Genomic DNA, 21,250 nt, shown 5'->3' with positions numbered 1-21,250 from the left:
GAGTATGGGAGAAATAAACTGTCCATACCAGCAGCGCTCCCTGTGCCGGTACAAGGCCTTAAATGAAAGGGGGTGTGGCCTGGTTCCCCCAGTCGACCGTTTGAGACAGTTCAATTTAGACACACAACTGCCATGCAGGCCTGGGCACGGTACAATTACACCTTTACCTTGTGTGTTGGAGGTGTAGGTTTAGTGGGAAAAAGGATGAAGGAGGGATAGCATTTTCTGGTTGTACTCGGAGTGTAGGATAGATACAGCTGGTAGATAATATCGGGTAGGTTGACTATATATTGGCGATGTGAACAGTGCCGTAGAATGGAGATGTGGCAGTGAAGACCAGAGGGTCTTCTACTTAAATTTACGCCAGGGGAGTGGTACAACCAGACATGGGTGGGTTAACTTAGGGCGGGCTACTTCTTGGTCGCTGAAGCAGTTCATACATTCCTAGTCTCTCGAGTACCTAGGAAAGATTCCCAGATACTCCAGAGAGCTAAGTCGTGACAGGAACCGGTCTAGCGAGGTTGTTTCACATCCTTTCATACTTACCATGCATTAGGCCTTGCCCGTTTATAGGGGGTGCCTTCTTTCATCGGAGAGCTCCTTATTAGGGAGATCCCATGCATTCGTACACACATGTGGACACCCTGTTTAGAGCATTGAGTTTCGATTTGCCGCGTTACCGTGTACGTTCCACACTATGCGTGCAACGAGCGCGCGGCCGATACCGATTCTTAAAGTCATAAAACTCTTTTCCTATTGTATATTTTGACTTGAAATTTTCTAGAAAACTTCCTCATGAGTTATGTTTTAATGTTGTGTTAGTAAAAATTTTAGGCTAAAAAGTTCGTCGCTCAACTTTTTTAAGTAAACATGAACCTAACGGACTCTGACGACATATAGTTTAAACAGTAATAACTCCTCTTTCAAATTGTTTAAACATTTCGAACAAATCTCGTTCTTATTCAAATACTTGAGAGATGATACAGTAAAATAGTCAAAGGGAAATATTGACAGCGACCAAAGTTAAATTTCAAAAATAATTTAAATTATTTTTTCGCATTTTTGCATACAACTTGATTTTTGAACATGTTCCACCAAATGTAGATAAAAATAAACTTTATATTCGGATTCAGCGACCTCGAAAATATAAAGAATGGCTAAAACTGGTCATTCACCTCAAAGTTGATTTTCGTGGTCGTTATAACGTGATTTTAGAGGTTGCTGCCGCTCACCTACTGATAAACAATTTATATAAATCTTTGTTTGACCACTAGAATCAATATCCTTCTAAATTCGTAATCAGTTGCCAAAAATACATAAAAAACTTAAGTGGTCCCGAAAAGGCCACGGTGACGCCTATCTGGCCCCTAATATATATTACCAGAAAACGGCAGTTCTCGCCAGTGGCGCACACCTACACCTCCTACACGCGACACTGTATTATTACACGAAATTTTCGATTTTCTAAATCTGACTGAATTGAAAATTGGATTAACTCCCATCTTAAAGTTCAGGAAAAGACTCACCAATTTATATCTCAACCATCCATTTTGGTCCAAAGGTGTGGATTTTACGACCCTTCCTATTTAGGGTCTGTTTTTCGTTCTCGTCCCCAAAAGTCCCAAAAACCTCGAAAATTTAACTCCGACCTTTACGGCTTTTAATAGAAGCGATCATTATCTTTCCAACGCATGTCTAATTTTGAAAATCGGTTATTCCGTTCAAAAGTTACCGAGCTCAGAAATATGAGTCAATTTTTATTTAAAAAAGGGAAAATGTTTGTGGATATGTACATAATGTATGTATGTATGTGTGTGGAAAAGTTAAACCGATCTGAAGTTTTTTTCTGTGTTTGAAGAGGGGGTGAGTGCTGATTCAGAACCGGTGTAGTTTGTGAGTTTTGACTACCCATAAGCCAGATATAGGACTTGGTAGGTACAATACGGCATATTTTTTGGCGGTATATATCTTCGGTTGAAGAAGAGACAGGAGAACAGTGAATACACCAAATAAATAGCGTTGAGTCAAGATTTCAAATGGTGTCTAAGCCGTCAGGATCAGACATACACACGGCTTAGTATAGCCGAAAAACTGAAAAACTAAACTTTGTAAATGTTAAAGTTTCAACCTACGAATTACGCCAATAACTGAGCGTTTGTAGAAGGACTCTAGACGAATCTAAAGGTGTATACCTTATATCCGAGAAAATTCGAATTTTTAATTTATAGGCTTCATAAGTATGATCAAATCTCTTTCTTATGAGAAAAACGGTTTTTCAAGCTCAATAATTCCTGTAATATATTCAGCTATCATACTTGACCTTAGATGCATAAGATACTACCTGTCAATACGTTTCAAACTCATGTTTAGTGAACAAAATCGGTTAAGCCGTTTAGAAGTTATTAAGCTACAAAAGTATAATCCAATTAACGATTATTCCGTAAATGTTTTATGTAGTTGTAGTGGTTACGACGCTAATTTGATCTGGCAACGGGCAATCCGAGTTTATTTACCGGCCATCCCAATATTTTTTTTAATCTATTTCGAATGGAAAAATATCTAGTGTACATTCGATGGACACTAAGATCATTTGGGAGATCATGCGACAAATGCGACCATTTATAAAGCTTAACGTGTAATCGAGAAACATTGCATTCAACTTGATACATCTAATTTATAAATAACTGAAAAAATCCTGATACAAGAATAAAAAACCGCTAAACACCGTAAAAATGGGTGGCGCATACAATATTCCAGCTACAAAAGATCTGATATGAATATTAAGTGGCGCGAAAATATATTTTCATTTTGATGCAAAACAAAATTTTCGTTTTATTTTAAAAGATTTTTTCATAATATTTGCTAAATTTGAAGTAAACGCGCCACAAAAGAGTTTCAAAATTCAAACTGTATCAAAGTTATTCTTTTGTGGCGCGTTTTACTTCAAATTGGGCAAATATTATGAAAAAATCTTTTAAAATAAAACTAGAATTTTGTTTTGCATCAAAATGAAAATACATTTTCGCGCCACGTAATATTCATATCAGATATTTTGTAGTTGGAATATTGTATGAGCCACTCATGTTTACCGCGTTTAGCGTTTTTTTATTCATGTATCAGTTTACACCGATACACATTGAGTGTAATCAGCTAAATGAAATGGAACAAATTCGATTACAAAATATACGGGTACCTGTTCGAAAAAACTTTCTGAAATATCGATTCATATTTTTAGTTGCAGATTTATTTCACTAAAAACTTTTTATATAGGGTGTATCATGTAACAGAAGTGGTCGATACAATCTTTCTTATTTTAACAAAAGCGTACATAATATTATCGCATTATTGGATTCCTTATAAAACGCTCCAACTTCTACTTGGTCGGCCTATACTTCTCCGACCCATTGACGATTTTTCTCCTGTGGTTGTCCCTTCTTTATTTTATTCTGCTACAATGTTCACACGTTGAGCTAATGGTAGGGGAGCAAAGTATGCTAAATGTGCAGTTACTCGAGCCTTATGGGGACCTATTGGGTTGTGAAGAGTAAGTCCTAAAACCAAAAAAAGTTAAGTAAAGTTTTCCATTTTATTGGGACTTTCCATTTTTAATTTAATTTTTCATTTCCAACAATCGTTTTTTTTTTATTACAGCGCCATCTGTTCATAATTCGAAAAAATGTTTTGAATAAAAGTTACTTATTTTTACGTAAGGACTCCAAATCTGCAATAAAAATTGGGGCTCCCATTTAAGATTTTAAAGTAACCCCCACCCCATCTCTGTGGGGATTGTGTTTGGTGCCATTCGATAGATTTTTTAAAAATATCGAATAAGTGTATTTTTCGGTTTTTCGATCTGATGTTCATTTCGCGAAATATAGCGGGATTCGTATTTAAAATGTTAAATTTACCCCCCACCCCTCTCGGTGGGAAGTCGTGTTTAGTATCATTCGATAGATTTTTGAAAAATATTGAGCAAGTATTTTTTAGTTTTTTGATCTGTCATTCATTTCGCGAAATATTCGCTTTTTTCTTGTGAAATGTTGGGACTCACCCATTTCTTTACGCCGCTCGCAAATCGTCAGATTTTTTAAATATACACTGTTTTGCATGTACTTAACTTACCTCATCTTAATCTGACGATTTCGAGTTTTTTTAAGGATAGATTTTTTTCGGCCCTCCCTTAACGGACTCCCCTGCATTAAGAGCCAATATATGGTAGAGGTACATTTTCAGGGTACAAGGTTTCTCCCAATGTAATAATTTGACGCGCTTGAGTAACTGCAAAATCCCCGCTTGGGCTCCCCTACCATAATATACACACATCGAAAAGTCTAGGGATATATATGTATTTAAAACATAATAAAATTAATAAAAATAAATGCACGTGATCGATTGATTGCATTTGAATGTGTACAATTGCTCAGCTCATCCTGTAGATTTTGTGAGTAAAACATAACGGCAAGAGTGATAACAAATATTTGAGACTTTTTACAGCAGAGGAGAAAACTATAGGTTTTACACTGCAGTAAATATTCTGATAGTTTCGATTTTGTTCATGCTATAAAGTTCTTGTTTACATAGTGCATTGAAATAGTTATTTATGTATCAAGGGCGTAAAATAGGCGTTTATGGAACGCGACGTGTAAGTAAGAGCCCGAGCCGATAGGCGAGGCCTATTAACACGTAAGGTCCATAAATGCTCTTTACGCCCGAAATACATACAAATTTTTATGCACGACTGTTTTAATGATCATTTATTAATAAAGATACAAAATTACTGGCACGATCGTCTTAGTGATTATTTTTTTAAAATTATTTAAAATTACCTACTCCAAAATATTACACGGGCCATTGCTTTAGACGATCCTCAGTGACCTTGCTGGCTAACGCAGGTGAGGATATCCTTAACATAAAACGACATGCTGGTTGGAAGTCTACATCAGTAACGGAAGAATGTATTAAAGATTCCGTGTCAAATAAAATGAAAATCGCCTAAAAAATTGCCAATGCTGATATGCCATCTACAAGTTGCTCAGATTGCAGTCCAAATTTATATGGTGATTCTTTTGGGCATGCACTTTCCACTAATAATACGGAGTTATTGGAAGTTCATAGCAACTTACAACATAGCAAAGTAGCAAATCCTAACATTTCTATAAATAATTATTTAAATTGTGTCATAAATATAAAATTATAGATGTAGGAAACTTATGTTTGATTGCTAAAGTTATAATTCCTTTATTAAAATAAAATACAATAAATAAAAACTTTGTGTTTGACTAAACACACCCGCCATCTAACATTACCGTCCGGTGGGCGATAAAGAAGTCCACGGGCGCTAAAGTGGCACTTTACGCCCGCCAAATGTATACATAATATGGACTTTACCGCCCGGTAGTGCTTAATAGTTATTTATGAAACAGTTCGTGAAGTATGCTTTTTGCGAACGCACGCGATGTTTAGAGCACGAGCGACAGCGGAGCGAGTGCTATACATCGCGTAAGTTCGCAAATAATACTTCACGCACAGGTTCATATAATATTTTATCTACGATAAACAAATAAAAAAACTGTATGTCTTTGTCACTGGAATTCATTTTTGTTTCTACAATTTTTAGAACTTTGACATTTAAAAATTCTAACTTCTTGCAAACCACAAAACTGTCAAAACTTTTGTTGTAATTTATTGCTCACATGTCATCACTATGACAACGCGAATGTTAAGGATATTTGATTCTATGAAAGTATGCCAAAAAAACAGTGCGAAAAAGTAAATCCCATTTAAAATACATTGTTACTTCACGCACACTTTAAATCCTTCACGCACTGCTATCTATATTAACAGTTTTCACAAACTAAAAACTTATACATAATATGAGATAGAGTAGATAAATACTCTCTTTACTAGGACATTTTACTTTGGATGAGATAAATAGGACCGTAGGCCTTCTTCAATGTGGTAAGCGGCAAACTACTGTAGCTTAGCGCATGGGAGTCTCCCAAAGTGGTACAAGTCAATTGTGATGGCGTTTTTGTGACCCTGGAAGTCCAGCCGAACGTCATGTAGGACCTCGCGCGCTACAGCTGCAGCTCAAAACCGATTTTTAGTGTTAACCGCTTGAAGACCAATAACAATTACAGCACCTGAATTGGTTGGCGACTTGCAGCGCACATACTAGGTAACCATAGACCGTGATACTTTAAAAAACCCTCTTCTTCTTCTTGTAGTGCCTATCCGTTTCGGATGTTAGCGACCATCATGGCAATCTGTACTTTGCACACTGCTGCTCTAAAAGAAACCCTCTCCATGAAGCTAATATCCACAATCGAAGGCCGTTAAAGTGTCCACCTAACTCCAGAGGTAATCAAAACGGGGATGTAAATTATTGGGCTACCGTTTTATTCTCCGATAAATCTAGATTTGGATTTCATCTATATTCTAGTCGAGTAAGAGTGTGGAGACTTAAAACATGTCCAGGACGTTTGCACATAAAAAGGGGGTGCAGTAATGGTATGGACTAGGGATGGCGGTTGTTGACAAAACACCCAATACCCAATACGTTATATTTACATTGCGCTTTAGTTTGCTACACTTTATTCGAATCCATATCAGTATAGAAATCAGTCATCAGTGTTGTGAAATTGGTTTCAGCCAGCTTAAAATTTCTCATTAAGGCGTGGGGGCGAAAAATTTTCCTATTTCCTATTTCACCGGTTATTATTTTATAAAGAAAAAACCGGTTATAACCGGGACAAAAAAACAACCGGAAAAACCGATTATTGCAGAGGAAAAAAACCGGTTTTACGTTAAAACCGGTAGGTTTTCCCATCCCTAGTATGGACTAGAATACTAGTCGGTGGCAGAATAATAGTTTCGCTTTTTTACTCTGATGTCAACCACAGTCAACTTATGTTGTTGGCTTACAGTCTCACTAACTATTACCTTACGCCTTACAGTCATAACATTCACGCATATCTGCTTTTACTGTCGTAAGATAATCTATTTAGAGGCTTTTTTATATACTAATTTGGCTTTTCTTCTTCTCAAAGAATGTGTTAACGATCGCAATATCTGCTGCTGCTAATTCAAGTATAAATCCTCCAGATTCATTTCTAGTTCCAAAGCCTTGTCCCCGATGAATAGCTTCATATCCTCTAGATTAGCCTACAAATGTATTAAACTCACTTTTTATTCTGCTTCCTTCCTATAATGGAATATCATACACATACACACAATACTCAACATTTCTGTACCCATACAAATCTATACACTTATACTTTACCAGCTACAAATTTTAGTGCGATTATCATTTTATTGAAAGTTATATTCTTATCATGTACAACTTCTTTTAGCAATTACACCGACTTCCTAATGTTACTGTTCCCTACAGACCACAGTTTGTATCGTTTTTTAAGAAGTTTTTACTCTAGTTCTTTTAAGCTCATCTACCAACTCCATATCCTTTACTTACTTACCCTTCTACAGAAAAATTGAGCTTACCGCCTGCTAAAAGTTTTGTTGGTCAGTTTTTTTATTGTATTTGCTATAAATTTTACAAAAAATCAACATATTAATAATTATAATAAAATATAGTTTTATATGGGCTAAAATTTTCAATTTACCAGACATTTTTTATTAGAATCTTAATAAAAGTCATGACACAAAACAAAATACTAAAAATTTTTATATACTACTTCTACAAGATTTCAAATATTTTTTAATAAGGTTTCTTTAAAAGCGAACCATTTTCGTATTGATTGATATATTTAAGTGAAACAAGATCTGTACATGGCATCCAACTGGGATCAACGACAGTATCATCCTTTTTTGGCTCTTCAGTAAACTTTAAAACTGGAATTTTTAATCGTGGGTCTAAGAATACCATTCGATTTACCCATTTTATCTTATAACCTAATTGGGGTATCTGCAATTCTTGTTCGCAATTAGCACCTGGTGCAAGAATTTTTGTGTTGTTTACCACTTCTTCATACCTTTTACAGTTGCAAATTTCCATGTTATCTTTTTAATTGTAACAAAATTAATATATTTATAAAATCAAGTAAAAATATTAATAAGTTTAACACATATGTCAAATATTGTTTTTTTGACACAACTCCCTTTATTGATCTTCTTCCTCTTCTTTCTTCACTTTTGGCATGCATGCTAGTGAATTTTCCAGCACATTTCTTAGTATTTTTGGTCTTGCTCTTGACAATATGCATAACTGTTTCTGGGATTGATTCTACGGTTCTGAACGTGTGAAGGTCGTTCTGTACTCTAAATCGTTATTTTGGTTTTAAAGTGGATATCATCATTCTCTTTGCCTTATCCCTATGCGAGATCGGCTTCCCTAATTGCATTTCTCCACACAATTCTATCTTGTGTCATATCAATGTCAATCTCCTTTACCAATATGTCCTGCCTTATCGTCTCCCCCCAGGTCTTCTTTGGTCTTCCTCTCCTACTCCTTCCAGGAATCTGCACTTCAGCTATTCTTCGTATTGGGTGATTAACGTCTCGACGTTGAACATGACCAAACCATCTTAACCTATGTTCTCTCATTTTGGCATCAATTGGTGCCACACCTAGACTTCCCCTAATATACTCATTTCTAATTTTATCATTCTTTGTCACTCCACTCATCCATCTAAGCATTCTCATTTCCGCCACATGCATTCGTTGTTCCTCTTTCTTCTTCACTGTCCAACATTCAGTTCCGTACATCATAGCCGGTCTTATAGCTGTTTTATAGAATTTTCCCTTCAGCTTCATTGGAATTTTTCTTTGACACAACATACCACTCGCTTCTTTCCACTTCATCCATCCAGCCCTAATTCTACTGCATGCATCTCCATCTACTTCTCCATTACTCTGTACTAGCGATCCCAGGTACTTAAAACTATTGCTTTTTACAATCAGTTCACCATCCAAAGATACCATTTTATTTGTAGTAACTCCATCTTTAAATGAACATTCCAAATACTCTGTTTTTGTCCTACTAAGTTTTAGACCTTTTTCCTCCAGAGCTTGCCTCCACTGTTCCAGTTTTTGTTCTTAGTCTCTTTCACTATTTCCTATTAACACGACATCATCAGCATACATTAAGCATCATGGAATGTTACCCTGTAGTTTCGCTGTTATCTGGTCCAAAACTAATGAGAATAAATACGGACTAAGCACAGAGCCTTGGTGCAATCCTACTTTCACATGAAATTCATCAGTCTCTCCCACACCTGTCCTAACACTAATCGTTACTGCCTCATACATATCCCTCACAATCTTTACATATTCACTAGGGACTCCTTTCTTATTGAGTGCCCACCACAGAATCTCTCGAGGAACTCTATCATATGCTTTCTCAAGATCAATGAATACCATATGAGCGTTTGTTTCTTTACTCCTGTATTTTTCCATCAACTGCCTTATAATGAAAATTGCATCTGTTATTCTCGGATATTTCGGTCTCTTCACGTATCCGTCTTTCAATTACTCTTTCCCATATTTTCATGGTGTGGCTAAGCAGTTTTATAGCCCTGTAGTTTATACATTTATGTATATCTCCCTTGTTTTTGTACACTGGTACCAGTGTACTGCTTCTCCGTTCGTCTGGCATTTGTTTAACTTCCATAATTCTATTAAATATACCTGCTAGCCACCTTGTTCCTGTCTCTCCCAATGCTCTCCATACTTCCCCAGGAATATCGTCTGATCCTACCGCTTTTCCTTTCTTTATTTTTTTAAGCGCTTGAGCTACTTCCTCGTTTGTTATTTTGGTGACCATTGCTGCTACTGTCTCCGTTGACTCTACAGGCTGTCTGTCAAATTCTTCATTTAATAAGCTGTCAAAGTACTTTCTCCATCTCTTTTTGACATCCCTTTCGTGAACTAGTATTTTATTATTTTCATCTCGGATATATCTAATCTGAATAAAATCTTTTGCTTTGTTTGTTCTCTGTTTGGCTATTTTATAAATCTTCGTTTCGCCTTCTCTGGTATCAAGTTGATCGTATAGGTTTGAATACGCTTCTGCTTTGGCTTTTGCTACTGCTACTTTCGCTTCCTTTTTCGCCACCATATAGTTTTGAAAATCTGTGTCGGATCTGGTTTCTTGCCACTTTTTATATAATTTTCTTTTCTCTTTTATTTTTACTTGTACTTCGTTTGACCACCACCAAGTCTCTTTATCGTCAAACTTTTTTCCTGACGTTTTCCCAAGTATTTCAATAGCAGTCTTTCTAACACTACTGGCCATTTTTCTCCAAATTTAATTAGGGCTTCCTTTCATGTTTCAACATATTTTTTCTACTATTCTTTTCCTGAATAGACCTTCTTTCTCATATTTTAGCAGCCACCACTTGATTTTTTGTGGTCCTCTCTGATATTTTTGTTTAGTTTCGCTTTTTACTTCGATGTCCAGAACAAGCAGCTTATGTTGTTGGCTTACTGTATCACTAACTATTACCTTGCAGTCCTTGCATTCACGTATGTCTTCTTTCCTTATTATGAAGTAGTCTATTTGGGATTGATGATGTTTGTAGGTAATAAGTTGAGTTTCTCTCTTTTTAAAGAATGTGTTAACAATCGCCATATCCAATGCTGTTGCTTATTCAAGCATGTCATCTCCAGCTTCATTTCTAGTTCCAAAGCCTAACCCCATGTATTTCTTCGTATCCTGCCTTGGATTGGCTCACATGTGCATTGAAATCACCTGCTATTATACCTTTCTCCTCTGACGGGATATCACTCAGGACGTCTCCTAATTGCTCATAGAAAGCTCTTCTTTCATTCTCACCCAGACCTGTTTGAGGAGCATACACACACACACACACACAACATTCAATATCAATTACAAATTTCACTAACATCATTCTATCACTCGTTCTTACAACTTCTACTACGTTATCTCTCATTTCACTATCAGCAATTATACCAACTCCATTTCTAGTATTACTACTCCCTGCATACCACAATTTGTAACCTTCACCTAGTTCTTTCGCCCTTTGACCTTTCCATCTAGTTTCTTGAATGCATGCAATTTGGACTCTCCTTCGTTTGAGGGCATCCACTAACTCCAGACTCTTACCTGTAAGACTACCAAGATTCCACGACCCTATCCTGATTTTTCTAACCTGCAATGGTGTTCCCCATTGGTTTTAAAGTGGATATCTGGATTGTAAATTGAGTAGTTTTTGTACATTTAAACATAAAGGTGTAGTGTATTGAAAGCTGATATTTACTACTGTCTGCGAGGAGACGAAAGGTAGATATTATTTAAAATTTGACTACAATTGTTGCATCGCATCGAACTGTTTATTTTGTTTATCTCTGAACTTTTTTGTGGTCATTATTGAAACATTATTACCTTTTATATCACCTTTCGCTTAACGACAATTTTATAAGCAACCAGTAATACGCCATGGTGTGTTGTTGGTATCTGGATACTGGTCAATAATTACAATAATCATGGATAATCCTGAATCTGTTGCTTTTGACAACAAGGGCAACAAAATTGAGCAAACTACTTCAACTGTAACAAAATCCATAATGTTAACAAACAACGAAGAAAATAATACACCTACAGCTTGTTATGTTGCCGCAGCTAAAGCAAAACCTAAACCTGTTTATATAAAAAAGCAATTATCATACATTCTTATCCTAATCTTGTGCTACTAGACTAAGTTAAAGCAATCGGAACCATCGTTAAATCGTTAGTCCCAAAAATGTTTGTTTTGCATCGAAAATCTCAAACCATCGAGTGTGTATCTACTTATCAAGAACCGAGTTTGTAGATCAGCTTATATTGGAGCATCCCACAGTAACTGTAAATTCCGTTGAGCTAAGTATAGTCATTGATTAATAACTACATGTGGAATATTTATAATCAATGGTATAGTAAGACTAATTTCTCCAGCTAAGAGAATATTAATATCAAATGTCTGTCCATCATTACCTAATGAGGTCATAGAACATGCACTGAAAGTTATTTTGAAGCTATTTTCTTGTGGAATTTTTGTAAATTACTATTTTTAATGGGAAATAAGCCACAATTTTACTAAAAAAATGATTTTATTAACGTTTCGACGTCCAAATCGGATGCCGATGTCAAAATACAAAAAAAATATTAATAAATTAAACAAAAATGTTGTTGCTTAGTAAAAAATTCTTCTAATAATTTATTATTAATCTTTCAGTAAAGTCGTCCCAGGAACGCAACTCATAAATATTGGCAATATCAATTTAAAGTCTCCTACTTTAAAATGTATAATATATGTCTGAATTTCCGATATAAATGAGTTAGATTAAATAAAATATTAGAAGAATGTTTTACTAAGCAACAACATTTTTGTTTAATTTATTAATATTTTTTTGTGTTTTGACAACGGCATCCGATTTGGACGTCGAAACGTTAATAAAATAATTTTTTTAGTAAAATTGTGGCTTATTTCCCATTAAAAATAGTTAATGCACTGAAAGATTTCGGACTACGAATGGTATCTCCTATATCACTATTGAAATCAGGTATCCCAGGGGATGAGTATGCGCATATTTTGAGTTTTAGGCGACAAGTCTACGTTACCCCAGATACCGAGAACTACGAGCTTCAAACGTCACTTTTAATACAACAGGAGAATAACGCATTCATACTAGTCCAGAAAGCCCCTCCGCATCCGCTAGGAAAAATATTCTGATTCGGATTTTTTGCACAATATTACTCAAAAAGAACCCCTTTTAACAAATTTTACATGTTGCCAGGTCCAAAAGTGGGTCAAAAATTGTTTAAACGTGTTTTTGTTTTTCTCCTAAAATTATTTCTTTGCATCGAACAAAGCTTTTTAGGTTTTTTGGATCATTCCAAACAGAAAAGGTTTTTAGTGACTTTTCTCTAAAGTTGATAGTTTTTCACATATATAAGCAATTAAAAATTTAAAAATTGCGAAATCGGCCCTTTTTAACCCTCAAAACTATGTGAAAAACTGAAAATTTCAATGTTGCCGAAGTAGGTAGATATTCTATGAACATCGATTGATTAAATCCCGAAGAGTTTTTTGCAATACAATATCGAAAACCCCTTAGTTTTTTAATTGTTAATCAATCGGCCGCTACACTATTTTCAAGAGTTGCATATATACAACATTGTAGTATGTAATATGTGTGGAAAAATATTCTGATTAAATTTTTGTTCACCATCTTGCTTGAAAAGGTTTCTTATTAACAAATTTGCATGTTGCCAGGGTCAAAAACTTTTTAAACAATTTTTTTAAACTTAAAATGTTTTGTAAATGACAATGAGTCACGCTCGCTTGATTAGCAATTAAAAAATAAAGGGGCTTTCGACATTGTATATTAAAAAGTTTAAAATATGAACAACTGGCAGTGAGTCATGCGTCCCACGACCCAAGAAAACTGTACGCCGATGACAAACGTTCCCAAGCGAGACCTGCGAACGCACGCACTGATCGTAGGATGGTTCAATTTGCGGTCTCTCGCTTATAAGCGTGCTTCACAAAACTGTCCACGCAGTTCGCCAGTGCAGGCTGTGTCTCGCTTAGGATTAATTTGCGCCGGGGCTAAATGGCATTCGTTAAAATAATCGACAATGAATAGGTAATATGGAACGTATACTGTATTAATGGTAAAAATATAGGAAGATTTTCAACATTTGCTTTAAAATATGAATATAACTTGCATAGTGGAGGTCACATTCAAATGGCAGTGTATAGATATAGGATAAAAGAGTTGCTAATTCTACTGCCATTATAGATTTTGCTACTTTTTAAACTAAGCAGGGCCAACCTAAAAAAAAATTCACAAAAGTGTAGTATTTTTCTATTTTACGTTCATAAATGTTTCCCAAATTATAATTTTATAGGAGCCGGTCCATAACGTAGGATTAAAAACTTTGACAACATTGTAGATATTTCTGTCATATAGAAAGCACATGCGTATCTCTGTAACGCTGCCATCTGAATGTGAACTTCAGTATAGTAGTAATAAAACACAGATTACTGCCAAGATAACTAAATGTGGTCTTCAATAAGAATCCAATTTATTATCCAAATACTACAATAAATAATATCTTCATTAAAAAATGTTATTTGCTGTTTAACCAGATATTACTACCGTCCTTTTAAAAGGCAGTGTAAATTATGCGTAATTTAGGTTAGTACAGCTACCAACTGATAGATGGCTCTAGATGGAGTGTTTTCAAGAGCCAGCATTCGACAAGTTTTAACGATTTTAGTGCGCGCACATGCTGTAATTGTGAGGTTATCTGTGTAAATTGCCAGGTTTTGGACTACAAAATGGATGCTTATAATTGGAGGTAAGTCTAGAATTAAAAAACTGTTATTTCACGGTATTGGCATGTGGATTATTGTATAATAGGGACTTATGTACGTATATTCTTGGCTCGAATAGTTGTCACGTTGTTTCAAAGGCTCGCCGCTTGAGATTTCATTTTGTTCTTTTAAAAGGACGGTAGTAATTAGTACTACCAACGTGCGTATTGTTTCAGGAGGCCTCTCAAATTGCATGAGCTATTAGAAGAGCTTGATTCTGATGAAATCCCAGTCCCTCCAGATGGTTTGATCATATTTCCCCCAGAAAATGCCAATGATGATGTCACCGATTGCGACTCCGGCGATGAAGAACTAACTACAATAAATAATTTACCGGGTAGTCAGTTGAGAAACGATGTAGAACTTGTTTTTGACAACGCGACTGAATTACCACAAGATTCTGTGAATTCCAGCCTACCAGAAGAAGATTCGGATGATGACAATATACCATTGGCTTTGTTTCTTTCCAAGGAAAAGCTGCCCCATCAATTAGAGAAGAGAATATCTGCACACTGGATTCAAGGAGACTTGTATCAACACCCTGATTGTACTTACTGGAAAACTCAATTTGGACCGAAAATGACTCAGTCGCCGATGGAAATTTTCAATTTGTTTTTTGATGATGAAGTCATCAATTTGGTTACCGAATACACTAACATCTACGCAGGACAAAGAAATCTTTTGAACGACATTGCTCAAAATGAGATTCGATGTTTTATAGGCGTTCTTGTATTGAGTGGTTATTTGGTTGTGCCGAAAAGGTACATGTACTGGGAAAATCGTGACGATTCGCACAACGCAATGGTGGTAGCTGCTATATCTAGGGATAGATTTTCCCACATAATGAAAGTTTTGCATGTTTGCAATAACTTGTCATTAGATAAATTTGATAGATTTGCCAAGATGCGACCCCTGTTCGACGTAATAAATAAAAAATTTATACAATTTTCCCCTTTAGAACAACATCACAGCATAGATGAGGCAATGGTTCCGTATTTTGGTCGCCATCCCACAAAACAATTCATCAGGGAAAAACCAATCCGTTGGGGGTACAAAATGTGGGTAGGAGCCCTTCGTCTGGGATACATAGTTTGGTTTTCTCCTTACCAAGGTATTTCCACTACAATACCTGAACAATATAGAGTCCTTGGATTGGGTGCATCAGTAGTTCCATCCTATGCAGACAGATTGAATGAAGTATGGCCTCAAAGGCGATTCCATCTTATTTTTGATAATTATTTTACTTCTATTCATTTACTGCATGAGCTAAAACAAAGAGGCATATTTGGTACAGGCACTGTAAGGGAAAATCGCACCATGAAATGCCCTTTACCCTGTTCATCTATTATGAAAAAACTGAACGTGGTAAATACGAGTATCGTCTTGATAAAAATACAGGAATAGTGGTTTGCCGCTGGCATGATAATAATATCGTTTCTATTGCTTCCAATTTTGTACCAGTAATGCCTTGCTTCTCTGTAAAGAGATTTTCACAAGCAGAGAAAAAACATATTCAAGTTCCTGAACCAAATATTGTTAGAATATACAACAACTTCATGGGCGGCGTTGATCGCAGTGACCAGAACATCAGTTTATATCGAGTGTCCATAAGAGGAAAGAAATGGTATTTTCCCCTTTTTGCTCATTGCGTTGATATGGCTATTCAAAATGCGTGGCAGATTCACAAAACTCAAGACGGTAAACTGGATCAACTTGAATTTAGAAGATCTATTGCAACTAATATTTTGGAAACTTTTAAAAAAGAAACAAAACGCGGACCTTCTAAGCGGAATTCGAATTCGGTAGCCAATTCAAGATATGATGGTATTAACCACTTGGTTCTTTATCAAGAAAAGCAATCGCGATGTGGATATTGTCACAAAAAAGTACAGTTTTTGTGTGAAAAGTGCAAAATACCTTTACATCCAAAATTTTGTTTTAAATCCTTTCATTCTTTGTAAATTGATACTAATAAAATATATATGATATCTGGTACCGTATATTACTACCGTCCTTTTAAAAGAACATGTCAAAACTTGACAGGTATCGTCATAAAAAAATATATGATTGTGTTTTTTGGTTCCATATGCTATAATTTCCATGAAAATTCGAAATTAATTCAAAATGTTAACAATAAAAGTTTCAGTAATATCTGGGTTAATACCCGTATTACGACTCTCCTTATACCCAGAATAATGTTAAGATGTCACCGTACCACCTAGAAAAGTGGATTTTTAAGGGGGAAGAAGGTAATGTTACCCGTACGCACGTCAATTGTGAATACTAAATTCTTAATTATATGTCAAAAATGTGCAATAACTACGTCTTAAAACCCACCAGATTTTATTTGCATGTGCAAAAACTTCAATATCCCCTATCTCGAAAACGAGGCATTTGCGAACATACGTTCATAAAGCAAACTGTCATTATTTTTCATGCAGAATTACCCCTTAAAGTTTACCATGCTTATTTAAAACATCATGTCGTGTTGATGAAAAACATGACTTGTTGTAAAAGTACCTAACTTTTTTATGTTCCAACATCAGCGAATGAATATCAAAACAGAATTTTAAATAAACATGAGCGTATAGTTGGGGTTTAATTTCAGTATTTTATAAATGCTAGAATATTTCACAGGGTGATGCGAACTTTGAGAAAAAACACAGTTTGATTGGTACACCGGGTTTACAATGAAAATTTACCTGTTTAGCAACAATATCATTTTAGCAATATTGTTAAAGAATAAGGACATAACATATTAAAAAATCACTTAAATCGGACAACAGGTTTAGGAAACTCCAGACATAAAAAATTACCCATTTTTAAGTTAGGCAGTTAATTTTGCCGATGAGAATACTAATTTTGATAATACTTATTGAGCTACTTTTAGAGATTTTGTAGATCTGCATATTTACTAAACATACTTAGATTTAAGATAAAAATGAACATACAAGGTATAGCTTCACTTACCAAGTAGTTAACTAAAGGAATAAATATAGGTCCTAGCATCCCTATGACCGAACTAAGGCTCATTCCTAATCCCCTTACTACAGTGGGATAAAGTTCTGACGCCATCAAAGGTAACACAACAAACGAAGAAGATATACCCATTTTACCTACACAATATAGGGCCAGTGTAGTAACGTAATCTGAAAAAAATATAATGCGGACGTGATATAATTTTTATATAAATAAGGAATAAAAGGAAATAGGTCAAATTACATTTTTGTTAAACTGTTTCTGACATCTTATTTTGTTATTTTTTTACCTGTTTAGACGTTTTCTATCTTATTAAACATTTAAGTACATTGGGGCACATACATATTATGTTACGTGGCCAAACACCTCGTAACGCGACAGTTCGTAACCGGACAGTTGGTAACGGACAATTCGTAACAGCGACAGTTCCTAACGGCGACACTTGGTAACGGTGACAGTTCGTAACTATACAAATTCGTAACGGACAAATAGTAACGTCCAAATTGAATTATTCTGTTTATTTTTGTTAACGTGGAAACTAACTGTTATTACAGTTATAATTGAAATTATGTTTATCAATTTAACGAATCAGTACGGGGATAAACATGTTTAACACATTTTATATTTCGTGTTTCAGTGTATATTAAAAGTCTTTGAATACAAACAATATTTAAATATATACGAACTTTTAACAATATTCTTAAAAAGTTTATTCCTCTTATTGTTCCTTAAATTTGCACATGCCTAGACAAAGGTATAATAAATTACTAAATTCCTGAAATCTTTAATCTGACAATCGTCTTTAGACATTCCAAATATTTTAAATAAACATTTTATAAAGAAAAGATTATAATTACCTGTTATTATAATAAACCTTGTGATTGGTAATAGGTTTGGGGCATCCAATCAACGGTTATAGTTGATAAGAGGGATGGCTTGTAATACTTTAATACTTAGTTTAAATACTTTTATTATATTCTGAAACACGAAATACCAAATGCCTTAAAAATGTTTATCCCGATACTGATTCGTTAAATTGATAAACATAATTCCATTTACAACTGTTATAACAGTTAGTTTCCACGCTAACAACAATAAACAGAATAATTCAATTTGGACGTTACGAATTGTCCGTTACGAATTTGTATAGTTACGAACTGTCGCCGTTACGAAGTGTCGCCGTTATGAACTGTCGCTGTTACGAATTGTCCGTTACCAACTGTCCGGTTACGAAATGTCATGGTACCATTATGTTAGTGCATTTAAAATTTTCATCATCATCACAAGTGACTCGACAATCCGTTGTGGATATTGTCCTGCTCGCAAAGATGTCGCCACTCCGGTCGGTTCCTGGCAACTTTCCTTCATCTTCTGACCCCTAAAAGCTTTGGGTCTTCTTCCACATCATCAATCCATCTTCTTCGTGGTCCTCCTCTACTTTGTAAGGCCTCTGGTTTTGAAAATGTTAATTTCTTAGTGTATTCGTGATCTGATATCCTAGCAATGTCCAGCCTGTCTAAGTCTCTGCGCTTTAAACGAATTTCTCAATATCTGAATCGGTGTATAACTGATACAGTTCAAAGTTGTATTTTCGACACCTTAGCCCATTTTCATTTACGGTCACAAAAACCTTTTTTTTTTAAGAAAAATTCCCAGGAATTTTCCTTGAAAAAATACCAAGAAGTCTTTTATCATTTTGAGATAAGGTCCACGTTTCAGCCCCATATATCAAAACCGGTCTTCTTAAGTTTTTTGAAGTTATACTTCTTTACGGGCGTAATGACGGTGAAATTTTATATGGGAAAACCTAGCGACCGGGCGCATGCGCATTATAACTTTGTTCTGATTGGATGTTCAAATGACATGACAAAAATTATCCAATATGGCAGCTGTGGCACAGCTGTGGGACTGTGTTTGGTTATAATGTATGCTTGTTGCGTTTTAAAATTTGTAGGAGGAGAAACAACAAACAAAAAGTTAGTTAATGGTTATACTGCCTTTTTAAATAGTTTTCATATTATATTTTTGGACTTATTTACATAGAAGAGATGATTGTTGCATGCCAATGTGAAAGCTCATCAAACTGTGCCTAGTATGAGTGCCGCAGATCTCGCTTATTCAAAGCTAAAGAATCTTTCACTGGTAAGTGTTTTATAAATAGTTGATCAAATTTTGTTATGATATTTGAACATAGCCACTTTGCACGACGCAAATGATTGCGAAATGTATTAGTCGTTATACGGGCTCCGATACCTACCTTGAACCTACCAAAATACATAAGTAGTATGTAATACTTTTTTTTACATAATTTGATTACCATCAAAATTTATATCAATATTCACCTAATATATTGTCTTCTTACCCTATGTTTTGTTGTATTTTTTCAATTCTAAATCATTTCAATTCAAAATCAAAATAATTTGATTTACATAAGTTAAAAATGTCAAAAGGTTAATCTGTTTAGTTAGACGATCTTCGCACATAATGACAAGCTGCCTCTGTGGTGCAGTTTTAATGCGGGTGAATCCCAATACAACGCAAATACCAGCCGCGTGGTAAGTTGGTTCGAATCCCAATAGAAACTTTTATTTTTTTATTTTTTTTTATACATTTTATGATTGTAAGTATATTTATTATATAATTTTATTTTCAGAAAATACGTATTTAGTTAAAAATTTTTCCGACAATTAATGTTCAGAAATCATTTGTGGCATTTTTAATGTGTTTGTGTGTGTTTTATTTTTTTATTATTTTAATTTTTGGCACTGTTTTAATAAAAATGTTTGAGAAGTATTAAGTATAAATTAATTTAATATTTAAATAAAATATAAATAAAAAGTATATTAATTTCGTTTATAATCATATAATCATATAATCATATAATGGAAGTATAACTTCTTACGTGCGTACAAAGTACACACACATTCTTTTTTTTATACAGTGAGGAGCGCGCTAATAACCGGCAAAGTAACGCAAAAATGTAAAGCATATAACATTGCAAAGTAAAAAGAGATGAAACTAGTAGAGGTGGAAATTATCGATATAAACGTATAAATTAACATTACATTACACATTACATAGTTTCCCAACTTTTAGACGTATCGGAGGAGTACGAGAACTGGCACTGTGACAGGAGAATTTTAAAAAATACTCCTGTCACAGACGTCTAAAGGTGAGAAAATATGTAATGTAATTTCTAGGTTTATATCGATAGTTTCCACCTCTACCAGTTTCATCTCTTTTTATTTCACAGTGTATCATGTTTTCCATCGTTTGCGTTATTTTGCCGATTATTAGCGCGCTCATCACTGTATTGTATATTAAGCTTTAATACATGTTTTATATTTTTATTTTTTTTAATGTTTCTGTAGACCGTGAACAGTTCTCTTTGCTATTTCTATAGCTAGACAAGCTAGAACAGATAGATGTTTGGGATTATTATTATGTAAAGTTTCGACTATATTTTTTATGTACATTATGTTTACCGTACCTAATATAATGCAATATAGTACGTGCGATTCTAATTCTAAAGTATTTTTAACAAACAAGTTACAAGTACTAGCAAGTTCAAACTTTACTAGAAAAAAATTGCACAATATTCTATATTTATTTACCATTTTGTACCAGAAAGGTTGCTAAGCAGGACGTTCCTCCAATAATCATACTAATACAAAGTGTCCATCTTCGGCCGAGCCTTTCCATTGCAGGCCATAAGAATAAATAAGTTGGAAGTTCAACGGCACCAGCAAGAAAAAAGTTTAAATATTCATCCCCACCTAAAATAAAACAATTCGTTTATAGATCTGGATCCCGCGTACCAAAAAAGTTTCTTAATAGCAAGCTGAAAATCTGTTAATAGTTTAACGGTGTCTAGTCGGACAAACTTTGATGTATGGGAACACTGGAAAAGATGAAGTTTTAATTGTGGAACA

At 34.8% G+C, this 21,250-nt stretch overlaps 1 protein-coding gene across 1 annotated transcript in view; it reads right to left on the bottom strand.

Moving 5' to 3' along the window:
• Positions 1–21,250, bottom strand: part of LOC126890739 (beta-alanine transporter) — a 161,388-nt gene that overhangs the window by 7,576 nt on the left and 132,562 nt on the right. Inside the window, exons 7-8 of the mRNA XM_050659910.1 lie at positions 20,933–21,094; positions 17,310–17,488 (exon numbers count right to left, since the gene is read on the bottom strand). Coding sequence (XP_050515867.1) covers positions 17,310–17,488; positions 20,933–21,094 — 341 coding nt within the window. The remainder of the gene's footprint in view (positions 1–17,309; positions 17,489–20,932; positions 21,095–21,250) is intronic.

Source organism: Diabrotica virgifera, chromosome 8, assembly GCF_917563875.1.
Source record: "Diabrotica virgifera virgifera chromosome 8, PGI_DIABVI_V3a".
In the NCBI taxonomy this organism is placed as follows: Eukaryota; Metazoa; Arthropoda; class Insecta; order Coleoptera; family Chrysomelidae; genus Diabrotica; species Diabrotica virgifera.
Note: the sequence above shows the minus strand (reverse complement) of the source record. Positions and strands in the feature narration are given on the sequence as shown.